Source organism: Podarcis tiliguerta (genome assembly GCF_965153285.1).
Source record: "Podarcis tiliguerta genome assembly, chromosome: 1".
NCBI lineage: Eukaryota > Metazoa > Chordata > Lepidosauria > Squamata > Lacertidae > Podarcis > Podarcis tiliguerta.
Genome location: NC_139534.1, coordinates 54,531,517 through 54,554,370, shown reverse-complemented (window position 1 = coordinate 54,554,370; position 22,854 = coordinate 54,531,517). Strand labels below are relative to the sequence as shown.

The following is a 22,854-nucleotide window of genomic DNA, read 5'->3' as shown; positions in this document are numbered from 1 at the left end:
ACATATATACAGTATATAATTATAAATATAACAAGTGGCGCATTTGTAGAGTGCGTTTCCTGGATCCCTGTGTATGCCTGAAACGGGATGCTTTCCCCCCCCCTTTAGATGGTCTGTGTCTGCCTGTTCCCTGGTATATCTCAGAGACACTGCGTAAGTGGAAAGTGCCTTACTTTGTGCCTTCTGTGCCCGTCCCTGGCACGGAAAGATCCCTAAGCTTAGCTGATGTCATGACCCCCTAATCTAACTATAAACTTCCCATGTTTATTACCACAGACTAGAAGAATGTTAAGTGCACTCTGTATAATCCCTGCGTAAGACACCCCTATCTATCTTAGGTAGTTATCTCTGGTTGTTATGTTCTGTGCTCTCTCTCTCTGATGCGTATGTTCTATGTATGTAATATGTTCAATGCATGAACGTTGTACCCACGTTGTTCACGCTGTTGGCTGCATCCAATCAGCAGCCACCATAGATGGGGCAATTGAGCCCAATAATACAATAAAAGGGAGACTCCTAGCCTCCTGCTACGAGATGCCTCCCGGATGATATCCCACCACGTCGTCTGTCGTTTATTCAACCCAACATCTGGTGACCCCGACGTGATCCATCTCCTCACTCGAAGCGCGCTAACAACTCGTGACTAGCATGGGGAAGAATTTGACAAAGTTGCAGAGAGAGCATGCCAAAGAACTGCATTACTTAGTCAAGCAGAGAGTGGTGGGTGTTCATATTAGTTTAAAAGATGTTGAGAAATTAATATGTGAAGTATCCTGCAGATGTTCCTGGTTGGCAGAGACTGGATCTCTGGAACCAGCAACGTGGCAGAAGATCGGGTCCTCCCTCTTTAAAGAACCCAGGGCTCCGATTCATTGTTTGCTCACTTGGAAGAAGTGCATGGAGGCTGTCTCCGATTTGGGACTAGACCCAGATTTGGGTCTGGACCTGTATCAGGACTGTCAGGCATCTCCGACAGCCCCTGCCATTTCGACCACAGCAGACAATCCCCCCCCATATCCAAACTGCTTACCTCCTTCCCTTCCACCCCCCCCGGCCGGCCAAATGCCCCAGCAAACTCAATTCCAACCCCCCCTTCCACCTCAGCATGAAGGTACCCCATCCGCTCTCCCTCCCCCTCCTCCTTCCATGCTTTCCCTCCCTCCTCCTCCTCCTTCCATGCTTTCCCTTCCTCCCCCTCCTCCTCCTCCCCCTCCTCCTCTCCCTTTTTCGCCTGGAAATGCCCCTGCCCCCATAGGAGCCGTGCGTGCAGCTGTCTCGCAGGCACGGCAACAAGGTGATCTCTCTTTAGAAGAACAAACAAATTGGCCAGGAGATTTGCCATCTGCATTTCCAATTACCCAAACTACTAACGGAATCCTCCATGAGCACTTGCCTTATTCTGTAATAAGAGATTTAAGGCGGGCAGTTGCTGATTCTGGGCTGAAATCTTCCTATGTGCTAGGAATGTTGGAGGCAATATCAACTTCTTATACTATGCTACCTCAGGATTGGAAGGATCTGATGCGTATGCTTTTAACTCCAGCTCAGTATGTGGTTTTTGAAAGTGAATTTAAGCATAGTGCTATGGCTATGGCTGATGTTAACCATACAGCCAACCAACTTTTCGGCGCTGGCACTTATGAGACCATAACGGTGCAGGCTGCGCTGACAAATATACATTTCAGTCGCACTGCCACCTGCGTGCTACGTGCCTTCAAAAAGATCCCTGTCTCAGGCCAGCCCATGTCCTCCTTTGTGAACATAAAACAACAACATTCAGAGCCTTACCATCAATTCATAGATCGCTTGAAAGAAGCAATCACCAGGCAGATTGATAACACCACGGCTCAAAATGAACTAACTAAAAAATTGGCTTTTGAAAATGCAAACACAGACTGCAAAACTGCCTTGCAGACTGTTATACGCCGCTTTAAATATGATCTGGCTGATATGATTAAAGCTTGTTCAGAAGTAGGTAGCCAAAGCCATGCTATGTCCCTGCTTGCTACTGCGCTTCAATCTAATAACAGGCCCACAGGCAATTGTTTTAACTGCAAACGCCCAGGCCATTTTGCTAAACAATGTAGAGCCCCTGGCGGCGGGGCCCACAAAAATGCTGATACTAACAACAAGGCTAGACCTTCCAAAAAATGCCCTAAGTGTGGAAAAGGCTACCATTGGGCAAACCAATGCAGGAGTTCGGGAAACTCCCAGGAGGCCCTGCTCTCGGGCCAGGAGAATTAGAGAGCCCACTGTCTTTAGCTTCTGCTACAGAAAGCTTTTCTAAAGCTACACCATCTGATACTACTATTGCAAAATTTTCTAAAGAAAAATCCTCTGACTTCACCATTGACTTAATCAATCAGGAAGACAAAGAGACTGTTTTACCTGGTGAAGTTGTGCTTATGCCCACCCAATTGGCGGGTCCCCTGCCCTCTAAGGTCGCAGGTATAATTTTACCCAAGCTTTCTGCGGGCAAAGAAGGCATCATGGTTATCCCAGCAGTATTAGCCCCAGATTATGTGGGCACTGTCATGGTTCAACTTTGGAGCCACATGCCCATGCAGCTGAAAAAGGGTGACACTTGGGCGCATTTGGTGATGCTCCCAGCCCACCCTTCTGTTTCAATGATGGATAGTAATTTGCACCAGCTCTCTTCTTTTTCTCCACAGCTTTTAGCGGTTGTAGAGAGAATCAATAAGCAGAAACTTCTTCGTAAGTATAAAATCAATGGTAAAATTCTGGAAGGTTTGATTGACACAGGAGCAGACGTTTCTGTCATTTCCACCAGTTGCTGGGACCCTACGTGGCCCCTCGAGTCCTCTTCCGCTGTGTGGGGTGTAGGAGGCACTCAAACCTCCGCAAAGAGTGTACACTGGCTGCCTGTCTCTCTGCCCAATAGCTCTGCTATTATTGCTCATATTCAACCGTGCATTTTGAATATTCATCTGAATCTCTGGGGCAGAGACCTTTTGCAACAATTAGACGCTACCATTCAATTAAATGAGTAAAAATTTTGCACTTCCCCTTAACTGGAAGTCTACTGCCCCCGTGTGGGTGGAACAATGGCCACTTGTTCTCATTTTCTGCCTCTCCTTTTTCCCCCTCTCGGCCACCGCCCCCATTGGCGGTACAACAACAACAACATCAAATGTATGGGAATCCTTTGCAAGAACCCTCAATGTTTCTTCCTTTTGTTTATCACAGCAGGTATCTGTGGGTGAAATTCTTGGCTCTTGCCTAATCCCTGTGTGCCATGACCCATCTGATATACAAAATGACACTTGGTTTTACTCTTCCCTACCAAAAAATGATTCCCTTCGCACTCTTGGCTACTCCGCTTACTCCACTTGGGGTACTCAGGTGCGCAAGCGCCCCACCATGGCCGTGGACCTATTAACCCCGTACGTTGCGACATATAACATGACATGCGCACGTATGGTGAACTGCACTAAGAATAACTGTGTGAGAATGAGCAAGGATAACTTTAACTGCTCTTCTTATGTAAATATTTCCTATGTATATAAATACACTGAGTTGCCTGCAGGATGGTTCTGGTCCTGCCCAGGTTACACATTCAATTACATTCCAGCAAACATTACCCATGGAACTCCCTGCTGCTTGAGTCGGTTGTCCATCATTTTACCAAAGAAACAACATCTATCCCGCCCTAGACATCGCCGCTCTGTTGAATTGACTAATGATTGTGATGATTCTGTTTCTCTTCCCAGCAGATCTGAATATATTTCTCTAGCCGTATCCCTTCTAGGTGTTCCAGGCTTGGCGGTACGGAACAGCCAGAACATTAATGCACTGGCCTGTTCTGCAGCGAAAATTATTAATTTCACCTCAAACGCTCTCCACCTGCTAAATACAGAACAGAGCGAGATACAACACGGACTGCTGCAAAATCGCGCAGCTATCGACTACCTCCTTATGCTTCATCATTATGGCTGTGAACAAGTGGATGCGATGTGCTGTTTCAATATTTCTGACAACTCTAAGGCCGTCAGAAATCAAATCTCTCACCTGCAAAACCTCACCCACCACATTAAACAGGACGTTGGATTCTCCAGCCTCTGGGATTCACTCACCCAGTGGCTCACCAACTGGCTGCCGAACTTAGACTGGCTTCGCAAACTCTTTCAATACACTATTGTTATTATATGCATTTTAATTTTGTTATGCTGCTTCATTCAATGCATTCCTAGTCTCATACGTCTCTGCACTCAACTCTTCTCCCCCCCTCTACCTCCGCAAAAACTCATTGCCGCCCACTTTACTAAGTGGCAACAACAACCGTAGCTCTTGGAGGTAAATAGAAGCAAACTTATTTTGGGCAGGCGTCGGCAAACCACGTATCCCGAAATACTTTTGTTCTTTCTATCCTACCTCCACTAGTGAAACAAATACCTTCTATATAATAAAAGAAAGGGGGAGATGTAGAGTGCGTTTCCTGGATCCCTGTGTATGCCTGAAACGGGATGCTTTCCCCCCCCCTTTAGATGGTCTGTGTCTGCCTGTTCCCTGGTATATCTCAGAGACACTGCGTAAGTGGAAAGTGCCTTACTTTGTGCCTTCTGTGCCCGTCCCTGGCACGGAAAGATCCCTAAGCTTAGCTGATGTCATGACCCCCTAATCTAACTATAAACTTCCCATGTTTATTACCACAGACTAGAAGAATGTTAAGTGCACTCTGTATAATCCCTGCGTAAGACACCCCTATCTATCTTAGGTAGTTATCTCTGGTTGTTATGTTCTGTGCTCTCTCTCTCTGATGCGTATGTTCTATGTATGTAATATGTTCAATGCATGAACGTTGTACCCACGTTGTTCACGCTGTTGGCTGCATCCAATCAGCAGCCACCATAGATGGGGCAATTGAGCCCAATAATACAATAAAAGGGAGACTCCTAGCCTCCTGCTACGAGATGCCTCCCGGATGATATCCCACCACGTCGTCTGTCGTTTATTCAACCCAACACGCATTAGGAGTGCTGCCACTCTGGAAATGCACTGAGGAGGGTTAGGCTTTTAAGCCTGTCCACATTCCTCCTTTGACTGGCAGATGCGTCCCACCAGCTATGGGTCATCAAAACGGAGTTGGGTGAGGGAATCACCCTTCACCTGAAACAAGGGCAGAAGAGCAGCATTCCATTCACTCTTCCATGCTTTGTATTTTGTATTTACAGACAAAATGAGCTGCAGTCATTGATAGACCTGCCTTGCATTAATTTTGCCTTTTAAAGCCATCCAGGTTAGTAGCCATCACTACTTATTGGCCACCTACTCTAATGTTATTCGAGTAGGAGAAAAACTTTTCTTTATCCACTTTCTCTACTCCATGCATCATCCCATGGCTTCTGACAAAATTAACTGGAATCTTACTAAAAACACATTTCTTTAAATTGTAAAGATTTTAGTAAAAACATCCTGAAACTGCATTAGCCATAATACTTGTTATATTGACACCTCAATTTCAAAGCTCCTTGCTTTGTCTGAATCTATACAAACCTCTGCCCCACCAGAACAACCTCCTAGTGCTTTGCCCCAGTGGGAGGTATCTGCTAATGGAGGAGAAGGGGGCCATTTTGACAATTCTCCCACCCACTGCTGCCCCAAATGTCCCTTGAAAATCTAAGCTGGAGGGTGGGGGAACAACCTACCCAGCCCCTGAGATCACTTTCTGAGGCCCTCCTAAATGTGCCTCCTCCACCAGAGGTCTGGAGGGTGGTAACACGAGAAGAGGCCTTCTCTGTGGTGGCTCCCTGTTTGTGAAATGCTCTCCCCAGGGAGATTCAGCTAGCTCCTTCATTATACATCTTTAAGTGCCAGGCAAAAACGTTCCTCTTCAGCCAGACTTTTGGCTGATTAATTTCTATGGACCTTTAAGCGTGTCTTGTGGTAGGGTGGGTGTTGGTGGTTATTGTTTTGTTATTGTTATTGTTTTTATTATATACTTTGTTGTTTTATTCTGTGGTTGTTATGCTGTGAACTGCCCTGAGATTATGGTGGTGGTGGTGATGATGGTGATATTTCACTCTTTCTCTCTCTGGAATTCTGCTCGACAGCACCATTTCACCTCATTTTCCATTAAGAGGTAAAAAATAATAATTAGCTCCCTGTTGGTCATTTTAGTTTCTATGAGACTTCAGGAGGGATTAAAGTCTGAAAACGTCATGTGTGAGGAAGCTCAATATCCTGTCAGCTGTTTATCTTGCAGCAGCCAAACAAAAGTGCTCCATAATAAATTGCAAGGTAGTCTCTTGCAAATTCAGATCAGAATAGACATTCTATTTATGCTAAGAATTCTGAAAGAACGGGACTGCTGAGAGAATAACATCTGGAGGAAAAGTAATGTTAGGAACCAAGTGTCACTGGAAAGATTGGTGAAGAAAGAAAATGGAACAGAGCTTCTTATGGTGCCCATATAGTACCAACAATCAGGGGGTTGGCAATCAGATTAAGGGAACATTTGTAGCTTATTTTAGAGCTGAGGAGAGAAAACGTTATTGCAAATTATCAGATTGCTGTGATTCAACATATCTAGTTCACTTTAATATTATTTTATATTTTACATGAACTTGCTGATCTATCTGCCTCAAGCTCTCTCTCTCTCTCTCTCTCTCTCTCTCTCTCTCTCTGACTGCAACAGAGTACCACAGCTGTTTATGCAGAAGTTGCGCAGAGCTTATTTCCCAAGGTATGTAAAAGTATGCAAAAGTTCACTTTATGCTATGCTTTCTTGTGTTGGTGTAGATAGAAGTATGTGAAATGAAGGAAATGATTTGCATGAATTCTTTGACCATTCATAGCACAAGAGTAAATATCTCTTGAGTAGATGCAGTGATAATCCAATTTCTGTTAAAGTAATGCAAGCTCATAGTCATCCCTGCCACTGCTGGCAAAGAATTCCATACATTGGTTGTAAAATATTGTTTTACCTGTGCTATGCTTTGGTGTTTTTTTCAGATCGGGACATTTCACCTGGGTGCAATGTCTGAAGAAAACTCCACAACAGTGGTCAGTGAGTTTGTCTTTGTAGGATTAACAAACAACCCTACACTACGAAGTAGTCTCTTTTTGGTGTTCCTGGTTATTTATATGATCACCTTGGTTGAAAATCTAGGAATGATTGCCTTAATAAGGGCCAGTCCCCGGCTCCACACTCCAATGTACTTCTTTCTCAGCAGCCTGTCTTTCCTGGATGTATGCTTCTCTTCTGTGTTTGCTCCAGAGGCATTAGTGAACTTCCTAGCAGAGAAAAGGTCCATTTCCTTTATTGGGTGTGCAATGCAAATGTACTTTTTTATAGGTCTGGGGAGTACAGAGTGCTTTCTCTTGGCTGCAATGGCATATGATCGCTATGTGGCTATCTGCAAACCCTTGCTGTACCCAGTCCTCATGTCTCCTAGAGTCTGCATTCTTCTGGTGTTGGGGTCTTATGCTCTTGGCTTTTTGCACTCTCTCCTTCATACAGTCTTCACCTTCAGGCTGTCATTTTGCAGGTCTAACGTGATCAATAACTTTTTCTGTGACATCACAGCACTTTTGGCCATTTCCTGTTCAGATATCCACCTCAATGAACTCCTGATTTTCTATGAAGCTGGTCTTGTAGAAATAACCACCATCCTGAGTGTTGTAGTTTCTTATACATATATTCTCAGCAACATTGTGGTGAGGATCAGTTCGGTCGCAGGCAGGCTGAAAGCCTTCTCCACCTGCACCTCGCACCTCATCGTGGTTACCATTTTCCATGGGGCAATTCTCATTCTGCATTTCCGACCACCCTCTAGCAGTGAATCTTTGGTTCAAGGCGTCTTTGACAAAACACTGACTGTGTTCTATACAGTTGTCATCCCTTTGCTCAACCCTTTGATTTATAGCCTCAGAAACAAGGAGGTAAAGGATGCTTTGGGAGGCTTTCAGCGAAAGGTGTGTGACAAAATGTTTTGTTCATGAACCTTATAAAATCAAATGGGCATGGCATTATTAATGTATGTAATGTATTACAGTTCTTTCCAGATCTTAAAGTCTGGATAGAAAGGAGGATGCACCAAATTCCCTCTGGCCCCTATGTGCTGATTTGGTGAGGAATGTAATGCTTCCCTTAAACTATGTCCAAATTAATCCAAGCTGAATGAAGGGAACATTCTATGCTATGAATGATATATGGTGTATCCCCTAACATGGAGTTTGACCACTGTTTTAACTATTCTCTTTTGTATGATTAACATAGTGCTTAATAGTGCATTGTATCCCCACCTCCTTAAGTCAGAGATGGGGAGTTGCTGTAGCCCTCTTGGTGTTGTTGGGTTCCAATTCCCATCAGACTCATGATCAGGCAAGATGGGAGTTATAGTCCTGCAATGTCTGAAGAATCACAGGTTCATCACTCCTGCCTTAAGCCGTAGGGAGTATGAGAAGTGCTCCTGTTCAGTCAACTTGGAACAGGAACCTCCTTGGAACAGGAAGGCTTGCATTTGACAGAGTTATCCGTCCATCCATCTTGCCCACCTGCTGTCTGCCAACATCATTCCATTGGCACAGAGCACCCTTTTCTATCCACCAGATGTATGGCCAGATAGAAGTATCACCAATGGGATTGCTGCGAGTGGTGGCCAGTGGAAAGTCTTGAAAGGGATCCCTTCCCAGTGCTACTACCATCATATGAAAACATTGCGCCTGGTTCAGTTCCAAGCGGGTGCAACAGTCTTCTTGCTCCCAACTCCTGTCCTACCTGTGATGTACAGCAGGGCTGTGGATGTGACAAAGAACTCTCACAGAGAGAGAAGCAGAGGGAGAGGGAGCTGCTGTCTGCCAGCCACCTCAAAAAGTATCTGAGATGCCATTCCACTGCCTGCAGAAAGTTTAAGAAGGCTTTCCCTGATGTGTGCCTCAGTCATTCTCTACAGTGTCTATAACTGTAGATATGATTTTATTGCTTTTAGTTCATTGAGTTTGTTTCTTTTATATTTTATCCTATTTTCTCTTACTGTACAATGCTTGCATGACTTTAGGCTATGAAGTGTTTTTTAGAACTGAAAAATTAAAAAAAGGACAGTCAACCTATCTCCTCCTCTATCTCCTCTACAGTCAACCTATCTCCTCTACTGTGAGACTCAATTAGGCCCTCTTCAAGTGTTTGGCTTGACATTAGGTCAGAAGCTAGCCAGCAATAAATCACACAGAGTAAGTGACATTAACTTTATTAGAAGAAACAAGGTCTGCTCAGGGGTGTCAGCATAGCAACACTTTTCAGAGGCCTAGCTCCTTTGAGGCAGTTGTGGAGACTGCAAGTCCTCACTTTCCCACAGCTGCTTAAACCTCCTCCTCCTCCCCCAGGTCCTTCCTTGAACAAAAGAGAGAAAATTCAAAATGGATATCAATATTTATTATTAGAAAATTCAGTCCCACGTGTTTCCCCATGCTTCGGCACTGGTACCTACCAGTACTTTGTATTTCTGCTACGGTTGCCCTATTTCAAGAAGTGACAATCCGGACTAAAAAGCTTTTGAGCTATTTTTCGGCAAAAATGCTTTTTTAAAATGCACTATTTTTGAAGGAAATCGGCAAAAACACTGCTGACACGGTTGCCATACATCCAGATTTCCCCAGACATTTAGCTGATTTCTGCCCAGACATTGATTCCGACTGCAGTATTCTGGATATGTCCGGTAAATTCTGGACAAATGGCAACCCTGATTCCTGCCATCTCACTGTTTTGTATTGTTGTCTGGTTGTGTGTGTGTGTGTGAAACCTGGGACCTTCTGCAGGCAGATGCACTACCACGGAGTTACAACCCTTTCCCAGAAAAACAAATTGTGACAAAGTGTCAATGCGAATTTGATGGAAGATCACATGCTTTCCCTGCAAAATATCCTAGGTTCAATGTGCAGGATCTCTGGGTAGTGCTGGGAAGGATCTTTCCCTGAAACCCTGGAGAGCCACTGCCAGTCAGTGCATAGTCCTGCACATGGCTGCTGCCCTCCAATGCCAATATTCATTCAGATAAACCAGTGATCTGGCTTTGGCTTCCTATGTTATTGGGATTCCTTCATGAAACAATATTATCCATTTCCAGTCTATGATGCCCCCAACATTCTTCCAGTTGTAGCCATAGCTGTCAACGTTTCACTTTTTTTAAGGGAAATTCCCTTATTCTGATTAGGATTCCACACAAGAAAAGGGAAAAGTTGACAGGTATGGTTGTAGCTTCATATAAGTTTGTTTTTCAGGGCTAACAATACTCCTCCCCTTCTCTTTGCCTCTTCACAAGGGCGGCCCACCTATGAAGCAAGGTGAAGCAACCGCCTCAGGTGGCAAGATCCACAGGGGTAGCAGATCCCAGTGTAGATCTTTATTTCCCCTTTGTTAATCTTTATTCACTCCTTCTTCCCTAGCAGGGAGGGGGCACTTTTTGTGGTTCACGTGAGGTGCCAAAATGTATTGGGTCGGCCCTGCCTCTTCATATGGAATTATTATTATTTTTTATCAGAAACAAACAATGCGGTTGAGTCTTGGGGAGAGTATAGCACATTTTCCCAATAGATGAATTCCTAAAACGATGAATTCTGTGCAGTTCTCCAAGGACATGGAGCACTGAGGGTGGTAGGGATAAAATAAAAGCTCTCCAATTATATATACACATGCCATTCCATGCAGCTGACAAAGTGGACTCTGTCTAAGAATGCTTCTGGGTACAATAACTGTGCTCATTATCACATTTCTCTATTTGCGTTTTACTGCAAGCAACCCACATAGTTATCTCTCTGGAATTAAGTTCCATTGATGCAATTTCATTCTCCATTCATTTCTTCAGATCTTCTACCACCCCAGTTTTCTTTAAGAGTAAGTAGAGACATATAAGAAAGCAGGAATCAGTGTGTTGTTTTCCCGCAACCACACACCTTGTTTTTCTGCATAACTTTCCCCAAACTTTGCTCTTAATTTGGCACATATATGCACTTCCTCTGCTAATGATGATTTTGAAGCATGTTTGATTGAACCTTGTGGCAGGCTTTTTGCCTATTTGTTTGTTATTTTGTTTGCTGTTTGCATTATTTATATGAGCTCTGTTATGCAGGCTTATATACATTTAAAGAATTATGGTTTTTTTATGCTCTCCAGAGAAAGGAGAGAGTGCTTCATGATTCCACTGCAAGCCAGCTAATCAGTATTCTGCGCTGATTATTTTTCTTCAATATTGTAGTGCAAGTACCTGCCAAGCATTGTTCTCAAGAGAAGATTATGCTCAGCAATCCAAGAGTCAGAGTTGTTACTTAGCTGCAACAGATAGCAGATCCTGCAGTGTCATTTTAGTTTAGAAGGGGAAGGAAAATGTGCAGAATTTTTTCTAAGGCACCCTCTTAACAGTCAAAATAGCTTCTGGAAAAATTGCAAGTATGCGTAATGATTATCGTAAATGTACTCTGAGTGTCTTGATTATACACTTAAAACAGAAGTGAGAGAAAGTTTTCAGTCTAACTCTTGAATTTACTTGCATAACTTTGACTACATATTCTTTCTCAACATCCCCAGTAATAGAGACTCTTAACAGAGGCATTCTTGTAGCAGCAGAACCAAAGGCACACTTTCATACCCCTCAACTCTTCCAATTTAAGTGGGACATCCCATTTTTGGGTGCTGTGTTCATGCACAAGTCCCCTGGCTCCTTTGAGATTGCAGCCCCGAAAGATGCATGTTCCTCTGGGCTGGGCTGGAGGGTATTCACTTTCAATGCCAAAAGTAATTTTTGAAAGAGTTTCTACATTGCTTCCTGGTATAGCCAGTTTCCTACATTAACAAAGGATGTGCTAGCTGTGTGGGGTACATTCTTAGTTTGTGTGGGTGTCTTCATCACATCCTTTCCCACCTATAACTAGGCCCCCATGTTGTATAAGCAGATACCTTTGTAGAGCTGAAGAAGAAGGTAAGACACTCCCTTTATCCCCAAGCGCCTGGTACCTTTGATAGAAATCCTTCCTATATTTGTCTAAATAAAACAAGGGAGTCACTGGTGGCAAATGAATTGCATAGATTTCTCATGTGCATGATGAATAAATGGTCGTTTCTTCTCAGTTGTCGTGTTTCTTTATTTTACAGCTCTGGAATAAAACAATCTGAATGCAATGAAAGAGAAAAACTTCACCGTAATAATCAATGAGTTTGTATTTGTAGGGTTAACAAACAATCTCATACTACAGATTGTCCTCTTTCTAGTCTTCCTTGCTATTTATATTGCTACTTTGGTGGGAAATCTAGGACTGTTTGTGTTAATAAGAGCCTGTCCCAAGCTCCACACTCCAATGTACTTCTTTCTCAGCAACCTCTCTCTCCTCGATGCATGCTTCTCCTCTGTGGTTGCCCCTAAGACTTTTGTGAATCTCTTAGCAGATAAAAAGACCATTTCCCTCACTGGATGTGCATTGCAAATGTACTTTGTGATAGGTCTGGGGAGCACAGAGTGCTTTCTCCTGGCTGCAATGGCATATGATCGCTATGTAGCTATCTGTAAACCACTGCTGTATCCAGTCCTCATGTCTCCTAAAATCTGTACACTTCTGGTGGTGGGGTCCTATGCTCTTGGGCTTCTGCACTCTCTTCTCCATACAGTCTTCACCTTCAGGCTGTCATTCTGTCAATCTAATGAAATCAATCATGTATATTGTGACATCACTGCACTTTTATCACTTTCCTGTTCGGATACTTACATCAATGAACGCCTGATTTTTTTTGAGGCTGGGCTTGTAGAAGGAACCACCATCCTGAGTGTCATCGTCTCTTATATGTACATTCTCATCAACATTGTGAGGATCAGCTCAAGGGCAGGTAGACTCAAGGCATTCTCCACTTGCACCTCACACCTCACTGCAGTTACCATCTTCCATGGGGCAATTCTTATCTTGCATTTCCGACCAAACTCTGGGAGTGGATCGTTTCTTCAAGATGTCACGGACAAAACCCTTGCTGTGTTCTACACAATTGTCATCCCCTTACTGAATCCCTTGATATACAGCCTGAGAAACAAGGAGGTTAAGGATGCCTTAGGAGGTATTCAGAGGAAGGTATGTAACAAAATGAGTAGCTAGCAACAATTTCTAAACATTTCCACAAGAGCTATATATTGCTAGTCCATTATCAGCATCTATGTATGGTGTTGCATGTCCAATATTAAAATTACAAAAATGTAGCCTCTCTTGTCATTTACCTATATGATCTTAAGGATCAATTTAAGTTCAGCAAATAATATAAGCTGGAAGTGCTCATTGTAGCTTAGGGTTGCCATATTTCAAAAAAGCAAAAACCAGGACATCCCAAAAGTTGTTGAGATTTTTTTTTTAGGAAACCCCCAAAATTGTTGATTTTAAAAAATACAAGAGAGTAAGTCAACTCTAGGAAAGTAATGCCCTATTCTTAAATTGCTTATCTATGATTACCTCATACAATAATTATGTAGAAGATACCACAAATCATGTGTGGTTGCAATGAGAGAGGGCTGTGGAGATGAACATGAGATCTTAAGATTGTGAGGAAACACAAAAGCCAGAGTGGTCTCATGCGGAGGTCTTGGGCCGATCACTACGACTTAGTATATAGAATATTCTACTTAGAATATAGAATATAGTAGAATATAGAATATTCTATAGTCGAATATAGAATATTCTATAGTCGAATATAGAATATTCTAAAGTCGAATATAGAATATTCTATAGTAGAATATAGAATATTCTACTACTTAGAATATAGAATATATACTACTATATACCTCATAGAATCGCTGTGAGGATAAAAGGGTAATAAGGAGACCATGTTTACTCTACACACCCAGAGAACCTTAATTATTGGGCAATACATAAACACTGCAAATAAATTAATTAGTTACCTTCTGCTTTGGAGAAAGGGTCAGGGTTTTTTTAAAAGCAACAACAGCTAAACATATAATAAAGCAGTGTGCAAAAGTTCCATGATAGATTCCTCATAATAAGCGCAAGGTGGGAAAAATAGGAAATATACTTTATTTCCTTGACATCTAATGGGAGGGCATTCCACAGGGTAGACGTGACTACTAAGAAGGCCCTATGAGCTCTCCACAGCCGCCAACAGCGCACCCACATGAAGGGAAGAATCTACTTGGACTTCTGGTCCAGTATGCACTCTGCTCTCTCAGCTTCTTCATTTCTCTTCACCTGCCTTATTTCCCTCTAGAGCATCCTTTCTCAACCTGTGGGTCCCCAGATGTTTTTGAACTACAACTCCCATCACCCCTAGCTAGCAAAGCCAGAGCTCAGGGATGATGGAAGTTGTAGTCCAACAACATCTGGGGACCCACAGGTTGAGAAAGGCTGCCCTAAGGGAAGCCTACAACTCCCATCACCCCTAGCTAGCAAGGCCAGAGCTCAGGGATGATGGGAGTTGTAGTCCAACAACATCTGGGGACCCACAGGTTGAGAACCGCTGCTCTAGAGTCTAGAGTCTGCCATCCCAGTCTGCACTTGACAATGAGTCCTTCATACACAAACCAAACTACATGCCCTTGGGGTACACTTGACTTTGTCAAATGTGAATATTCCCATAAAGCTGATTGCTCGGAGGAAATGTGTTGCTCTGTAATACTATTTCATAAAAGGTTCAGGTCCATCTCAGCAATAATTCATAGTTTCATCATGAATAAAGGGTTAAACTAGAAGTGGAGAACCTGTGTCCCTTCAGATGCTGCTGGGCTCCCAACTCCCATCGGTTCCAGCCAATATGACTAATGATCAGGGATGATGTTAATCCAGGAGCATCTGGAGGGCTGTAGGTTAGCCATTCCTGAGTTAAACTAATCAGCTTCTGGATATGTGTCAAATACCTACCCTGGAAGGTGACTTTGAGCAAGAAGACAGTTTGGTTAATGCAAACAATGCTAGCCTAAAAATCTCAACATATTTTCAATTTACGTTTTGATCCTGAGGAAGAACTTGAAGAAAAGAGAGTCCTCTTTGGAATGTAGCTGGCAAAATGAGTTTTTCGAGACCATGAATACTGTTAGTACTAGAAGTACTGCTTGTTGATTTCCTTGTGAGTTTTATTTTCAATACAAATAGGGCAATATACAATTAAGACACTTTCAAAATGAATTTTGGCATCACCATAGACCCCAACACCAGACTGTTTAAGTTATGTGAGGTCTCATTGTTGTTATAGGTAAACCTCTCTAAGGTGCAGGTCCAAAATCATTCTCCAAATCATGGGGAACTGGCAGTTGATCTTCTCATACTGGACAGCTGCCAGGAAGCAAAGTGGAGAGACTGAGAACAGGAAGCTGGACTAGATGGGCCTTTGGTCTTATGCAGTAGGGCTCTTATGTTCATTTCTTTTCTCTAGTTCTTTTTTAATATTAAAAAATGCCTTGCCAGTTTTTCAAGCAGCATCTTAGATGATTTCAGCTGCTGCCAAGCCATATCCCATGGGGCAGATTGCTTCCCACCAACTGTAGTCCTTTAGGATCCGATCATATTTTGCATATTTATTTTAATATATTCAAGATAACTTGCACCTGTTTTATTTTTGGTATTCTTGTAACTTATCCTGGGACAATTGGGTGAAGAAGAGGGTCTATGTAATAAATAAGTAAATATTAGAATTCACAAAAATCTGTTTCCTTTATGGTTACAGATGGCACTAACAGAGAATCCAGCAACTGTTTCATTAGCCAGTGCCCCATGGGAGATTGTACTAACAAATCTCTGTATGCTAGAACCGCCACAGGAGTTTTGTTGTTAAAGTACAGTATGGAGAAAATTACTTTTTTGTCTTATAAAATCCTGGCACTTCACCAACAAAGAAAGGCCAGTATAATAAAGCTACTTTTTGTAACAGTTTGTGGAAGTTTATATTCCCTTCCAATGAGGTCTGTCAGTGTGAAGCACCCAAAATCGTATCATCCATAATATCTTTCCACTGTGTATTATTTAGAGATTCCTCCATATCAAACCAAAAACATCTTGGCAAAGTCACAAGGTAAACAAAGAATTATTAACAGAGCAGCTTGACTTATTACTGCAGAGGTCCATCAGGTGGAAGGCTCCCAATGGGTTTACCCAAACCCAGATCTTCAAGATAAAATAACTACATCTTCATTTGGGAATCTGATGACTAAAAGAAGGCATGCACCTCAGACCTAGAATAATAACCTAGAATAATAATTAAGAAACCAACTTCAATATGCCCCCTTCTCTTGCTGCTATAATTGTTGCCTGAAACTGTGGTGAGTACAGATCTCTCCTTTTCTCCAATGTGGTATACAAACTGATGTTGTCCTCAGATTCTCAGAGAATTCATAATGAATTTAAAGAATTTATGGCTAAAAATGAGATAACTATTCTACCTAAATTTATCAGTGAGAGACATCCATGCTGACATAAAGAAAATGATTTGCTTCTTTCCCAGGTGATTTGTCAGCTTATATTTCTTAACCTGGTGCCCACGTCCATATATAGAGAACATTCCATCTGTGGAATTTTGCTTCCATATGTGGAACTCCTTTATTGGCTTGGCGTGTAACATCAGTATGTTACATTAATGAAAACATAAGAAGAGCTCTGACCAAAGACCTGTCTTATTCAGCATCCTGACCTAAGCAACCAGATCCTTATGGGAAGCTCATAAACAGGATATGAACAAAACAGTGCTACCATCAATTGTTATTCCCAGCACTTGAGGAAATGATATTGAGTTTAAATGAAGTCAACTGGGTGTAGCTTAAGTCCAAATAACTCATCATTGCTGGAGTTCTCAACTAGGGTCATAAATACATCAGAATATTAGACTTATTAATGGTTATCTGATTAGTATGTGAACTCTTAGGACCCCATAGGTAAATCCTCCTGAAACTCTTATTGGGAAAAGTGGCCTACAATTTACTTTCCCCCTTTCTCCCATTTTATTCTTCTTCTTGTTTTTATATATTGTTTATAGGAAATTCTATCCTGCTGTTCTAGTGCATCTGCACTGCTCAGTATTCTTAATTTTCTCACAATATAAAAATATATTTAGAGGGGGGCTTTTTTTAAAAAGGAGAAAGAACAATAACTGAAACAACACCTGTTATTTTCAGTTAAAGGATTGAACTGGAGATTGCTCAGACAAGTTTCTCCTTTTTTAAAAAAAAATGATGATATTTCCTAAGAGATTTTGAATGTTAAATAATCTTGTATTTTTCATAGCAGCTTTTCAAAATCTGATTTGCTACCTATAACATTGAAATTTATTATTTTCCTCCTTTCCAATAACAGTATGTTTGCAAGTGCACATGGATGGGGACAACTGCACTATAGTGAACGAGTTCATTCTTGTGGGACTCACAGATCGATCTGAACTGCAAATCATCCTCTTCACAGTCTTCTTGCTGATCTACATTATCACAGTATTGGGGAATGCTGGGATCATTGTAATCGTGAGGACTTGCTCTCAGCTTCACACGCCAATGTATTTCTTCCTTAGCAACTTATCCTTCCTGGACCTGTGCTATTCCTCTGTCGTAACACCCAAGATGCTAGTGAGCTTCATATCACATAGAAAAACCATCTCCTACTCTAGCTGTTTCACTCAATTGTATTTTTATATTGCTTTGGCAACAGCAGAATGTTACCTCTTGGCAGCCATGGCATATGATCGCTATGTGGCCGTCTGTAACCCACTGATGTACACAGTCATCATGTCTGAAAGACTATGTGTTTTGTTGGTGTTTGCTTCTTTTGTGGTGGGCTTCCTAAACGGAACAGTACAGATAGGTTTTTCCTTAACGGTGTCCTTTGGTGATTCTAAGGTCATTAACCATTTCTTTTGTGATGGGCCACCATTGATGAAGTTGGCCTGCTCTGATACCACTCTCAACCAAATCCTTGTTTTTACCATTGTTGGATTCAATGAAGTTACCACCACGTCCATAGTTCTCATTTCTTATACCTGCATCTTCTCTACCATCCTCAGAATACGCTCCAATGACAGCAAGCACAAAGCTTTCTCCACCTGTACTTCTCATCTAACCGCCGTCAGTTTGTTCTATGGGACCCTCCTCTTTATGTACTTGAGACCCAGTTCTAGCTACTCTTTGGAGCAGGATAAAATAATTGCAGTGGTCTACACAGTGTTGATCCCGTTCGTGAATCCCCTGATCTATAGCCTCAGGAACAAAGATGTGAAGGATGCCTTGATTAAAGGAATGGAGAGACTTGGGATTTCAAGATAAATGTAGCAGTCGCATACTGGAAAGAATATAGCAAAGGGTTAGCTCTTTGATTTACCTGAAAGTTGGGGAGTGGAGAGAATTGTAAAACAAAAGAAAAAATAGGAATAAAAACTAATGCTCATTATCTATATATATCCAGAGTTATACAGGATTATATTCAATGTTAGTTATACCCATTGTGCCAGGCTGGTACAATGAGAGCGCTGAACTTTAGTAATGTACATTCATTGATTTTAATAGGTCTGAGCTCTGAATATGACAGTTGGATATCATCCATACCTTATTATTTCAAATAGAGATTTTCACAAGCCTTCATAAAGTAACCAAAAGGAAATATATATATATATTTGTACGTACATTATCTAGAATAAATAAAAATGAGAACATAGTGATAGTCTTAGCTGTAGATTTTTAGAAGGTTCTTAATGCTTGGCAGGGATAGATATAGAGATTGTATTGATTGCTATTATTGTGCAAAACCAGAAAAATAAACAAGTAGAAGGCACAAATATAGACGTGTTGGAATTTAGATTTTCAAATCACATTGGTTGCACATTGGCTTGAAATTGATTGTTCCAGTGATTTATCGATATGGACCATCTCTCAGTGAGCTTGTCTTCTGTTTTTTGCTTAGCCCTATGTTTTGCTTGGCTTAGAAGTATGTAAAGTTTATTAACATATGCAACTACCGTTTCAAAAGTAGCTTTGTCAATATAAAAAAAGGTTTCTTGAAAATGAGAAAGGTGATTCATGGTTTGCATATTAATTATTTATGAATAAATAAAAATACAAATTCTGCTTGTTATTATCCCAAAATTATTCCGCAACTTTACAATCTGCCTCCCCCCCCCCCCCCCGCAATCCAACTTGGTGCTGGTGCTTCGGTGGTTCAGAGATGATTTGGCGTTGTGGTGAACTGTGAGGTGGCCAAGTTTGCTAAACAAACCAGATTATTTGGGATGACGAAAACAAAAAAAGGATAGCAAAGGTCTTCAAAGATATATAACTGGCAAGTGTAATTCAATGTAAGAGATTCATATAATTTCGTATATATGCTAACAGGGACTCAACTGGTGGTTTGATCAGGAAGACTGTTAAATATCTATATTTTTGCATATATTAGTCTGTTACTTAGAGTGAAGAAAAAATTGTTTAAGTGAGAGAGTGGTTTCTATAGGCACAATCCTATACTCTCAAGCAGTTCTTTCAAAAAGTTAAGGCATTACAAGCATTTCAAATATTCCCATTATAGTGAATGGGGAAACTTGAAGCTTCGTTGTTCCAAAACAAGATTCTGATTTGGGTCTGAGCAAAGCAAGTAGCCTCCGAAGTGGTCCAGGCCAAAACACACCACTTTCTGAATCATCTGGTCGAGGTCCAAACCAAATCTTGTGTTCAGTACACACCTCTAATATCGTTGTTGTTGTTGTTGTTGTTGTTTAGTCGTTTAGTCATTTCCAACTGTTTGTGACCCCATGGAACAGAGCAGGCCAGGCACTCCTGTCTTCATAACTTTTATATGCCTGTTATCTTTCTCCATGGAGTTTTCTTGGCAGGGATACTGGAGTGGCTTGCCAGTTCCTGTTCCAGGTGGATCACATTTGGTCAAAACTCTCCACTATGACCTGTCCATCTTGGCTGGCCCTGCACGGCATAGTTCACAGCTTCTCTGAGTTGTTCAGGCCCCTTTGCCACGACAAGGCAGTGATCCATGAAGGAGTAATATCTATGGTCAGTACTAAAAGCTGTGACATGTGCTACAAAAATACACTTCCATTTTCTCCTAAAGGGGAATAAGCCTTTCTGGTATTACTCTGTTTATTTATATGTATTTTTAGGAAGGCTGCAATAGCCTTTTCATTGTTAAGGTGGAATTTAATTATATCATATATGGTATAAAAATGCTGTTTTTAAGTGGTTCCTTTTTTTTCTTTTTCTTTTTTGAAGGGGCTACTTGTTAAAGGGGTTTTAAGTTTATTTTTATTAGTTTTCAAATTGCTATAGAACCATAAGAACAGATAAACAATAACAAACAAAAACTAAACAAATTAAATAATAATACCCAATCTAAGATCAAGATATCCATATTTCCCTAGAAGGTGCAGAGAGTGAAACTATATGGGATTACACACATGAGACGGGAACTTTACAGAGCTGATGGAGTCCACATGGAGTCAGACTTATGGAATGACATTATGCTCTCTGATAATAATTTCTTATTTATACCCCGCCCATCTGGCTGGGTTTCCCCAGCCACTCTGGGTAGCTCCCAACAGAATACACACAATAAAACATCAAACATTAAAAACTTCCGTAAACAGGGTTGCCTTCAGATGTCATCTAAAAGTCAGATAGTTGTTTATTTCCTTGACATCTGATGGGAGGGTGTTCCACAGGGCGGGCATCACTACTGAGAAGGCGCTCTGCCTGGTTCTCTGTAACCTCATTTCTTGCAGTGAAGGAACCACCAGAATGCCCTTGGAGCTGGACCTCAGTGTCCGGGCTGAACAATGGGGGTGGAGACATTCCTTCTGACCTTCATACGGGGTTAAGAGCAGTAATAGTTGAGCAGTGGGAGAAGAAGCACTAAGCTATCCTTTTCCTGTTGCAGGTGTGAATGGGAAAGGAATAGATTGAAATGGATGATGAGTTCCTTGAGGCATGTTTGAGGTAAACTGTGACGCCAGAGTATTTCACGCTTTGTGACGTCATGGTGAAGGGTATGGCTCACTGTTGAGCTTAACCTGTGTCACCCATTTTGCGTTATGCAGACTTAATGGGCCATGAATCAGGTGTGGTACATGTCCATCTGCCAACCCATTACACAGCTATCATGAGCAGAAGTGTATGCAGCTGGATGATGAGGGTATTATGGCTGAGTTCAGTTCGCATTCAATGGGACAGACTCTCCTCACTATACAGCTCTCCACCTGTGGGTGAAATGAAATTGACCATTTTCTGTGGTGTCCACCTTTTATTGAAATTTGCAAAAATTAAGTTTCACCCCTATAATGGCATGCCCTAGTGTGGCAAGGGGTGTTGGAAATTAAGGCCAGCTTGACTCCCTTCAGTGTAGGCTTACCCAGTTAACAGACAAGAGCCTGATAGAGTCTGAAGATGCTTCTGTACATATTGTTATTTATGTTCTTCTATATTTAATAAAGTGGTCCTCATTCTACGCCATACTTGGTGTTTTGCCTCATTATTTCTGGTTTCCTAACATAAAAACACACTTTCTTCTTTTGGGAGTAGGGAATTGTTTTGAACAGAAAATGATTCCCTAGCTCCAATATTGTTTTCCCTACCATCAAGGGAAAACAACTCAAGCCAATAACCGATTTTGTGCTCAGGGAACTAAAGCTCTTGACATCAGGCAACATAGTATAAATGTACCAAGACTTTCAGACCCTTGTATTTTTCTGAAATGAGAAAAGGGCATTATTTAGAGAAATAAATTTAGGGTAAGTATTAACTAGCAGGATGAGAAAGTTGAATTTCGCTCTGTTGGAAAGGTTGACAAAAGGCTTGTGACTGAGTAGAAGACTAGGAAACAAAGATGTTTCCCAATGCCATTACAATATTTGCTAAAGTTGCAGTTCCAATAATCAAACTTTAATTGGTCTAGCTGTCACCTAAAGCTTTCAGCCGTAATCTGGTGCCCACTGACCCCATTAAATTCAGTGAGATTTACTTTTGAGTATACATGTACAAGATTGCTTTCTCAGTGAGGCACGGAGCTAAAGAGCTCACTCAATTAATTTGCTTTAACCTGTTTGTTTTAACCTGTTTGTGGTGCATTACTGTGAAAAAATCAGTATGAATAATGACTTCTCCTAAGAATTGGCCACAGATTTCATTTGAAGAAGAAAAAACCCAGTTAGGTTACATTTGTTTCAATATAATTAAAAAAAACATGATCTCAAGATGGTTATTATTATTATTTTTATTTTAAAAAGTCAGTCAAATACTTTAAATTCAGAATGCTGATAATGCAAATTGTTTAATCAGTTGACAGCTGTAATAATTGGAAAGCTTCTGGTTGTGCTGTGGCCTGCCAAATTACATCTAGTGGTAACCTAGGCTAAGCCAGGCCTTTTTCAGTTGCAGAATCTAGTCTCTGGGATCTCACCCCATGCCCCATGGTAGCAGCTCCGTTGAGTTTTTGGTGCCTCATGAAAATGCATTTATTAACCCAGATTTTGTTGGTTACTGGCACCAAACTTTGAGAAATTATCTGGAAATTTCTCTCTCTAGTGCCTTCACTGCCCAGTATTTTTCATTTTCTTACAATAGTTAAGATTCTTGGGAGAGAAATCCTGAAAGAGAAGAGGAGAGGAGGAGGAAGAAGGAAAAGGAGAAGCATTGCATGAGTCAACCGTAACATGACCTTCATGCTCTCATTTGAACTACAATAATCATATTTTTTTCATGAACAATAACCACATACCTTTTAAAATTCAAATCCCTGGGGAAACCCAGCCAGGTGGACAGGGTATAAATAATAACATTATTTTTTAAAAAACATTGTGAATGATGTGCACCGGGCACTGAAATATTATTTCCACCCTCTCAAATAACAGAATATGTACACATAGATATACATATAGACAGACAGAAA

The 22,854-nt window shown here is 41.4% G+C and overlaps 2 protein-coding genes across 2 annotated transcripts; both read left to right on the top strand.

The window, feature by feature from the left end:
• Positions 1 to 6,996: 6,996 nt before the first annotated feature.
• LOC310684038 (uncharacterized protein) lies at positions 6,997 to 18,637 on the top strand (the record flags this gene model as incomplete). The annotated part of the gene is made up of 2 exons (XM_083454444.1): positions 6,997 to 7,949; positions 17,270 to 18,637. 2 exons carry the CDS (start codon positions 6,997 to 6,999, stop codon positions 18,234 to 18,236), a joined length of 1,920 nt encoding a protein of 639 aa, XP_083310570.1. The 3' UTR covers positions 18,237 to 18,637.
• Positions 12,133 to 13,092, top strand: LOC310678986 (olfactory receptor 5T17-like; the record flags this gene model as incomplete). Its single annotated transcript, XM_083443649.1, has 1 exon — positions 12,133 to 13,092. The coding sequence occupies one exon, from the start codon at positions 12,133 to 12,135 to the stop codon at positions 13,090 to 13,092; it is 960 nt and encodes a 319-aa protein (XP_083299775.1).
• Positions 18,638 to 22,854: the final 4,217 nt, after the last annotated feature.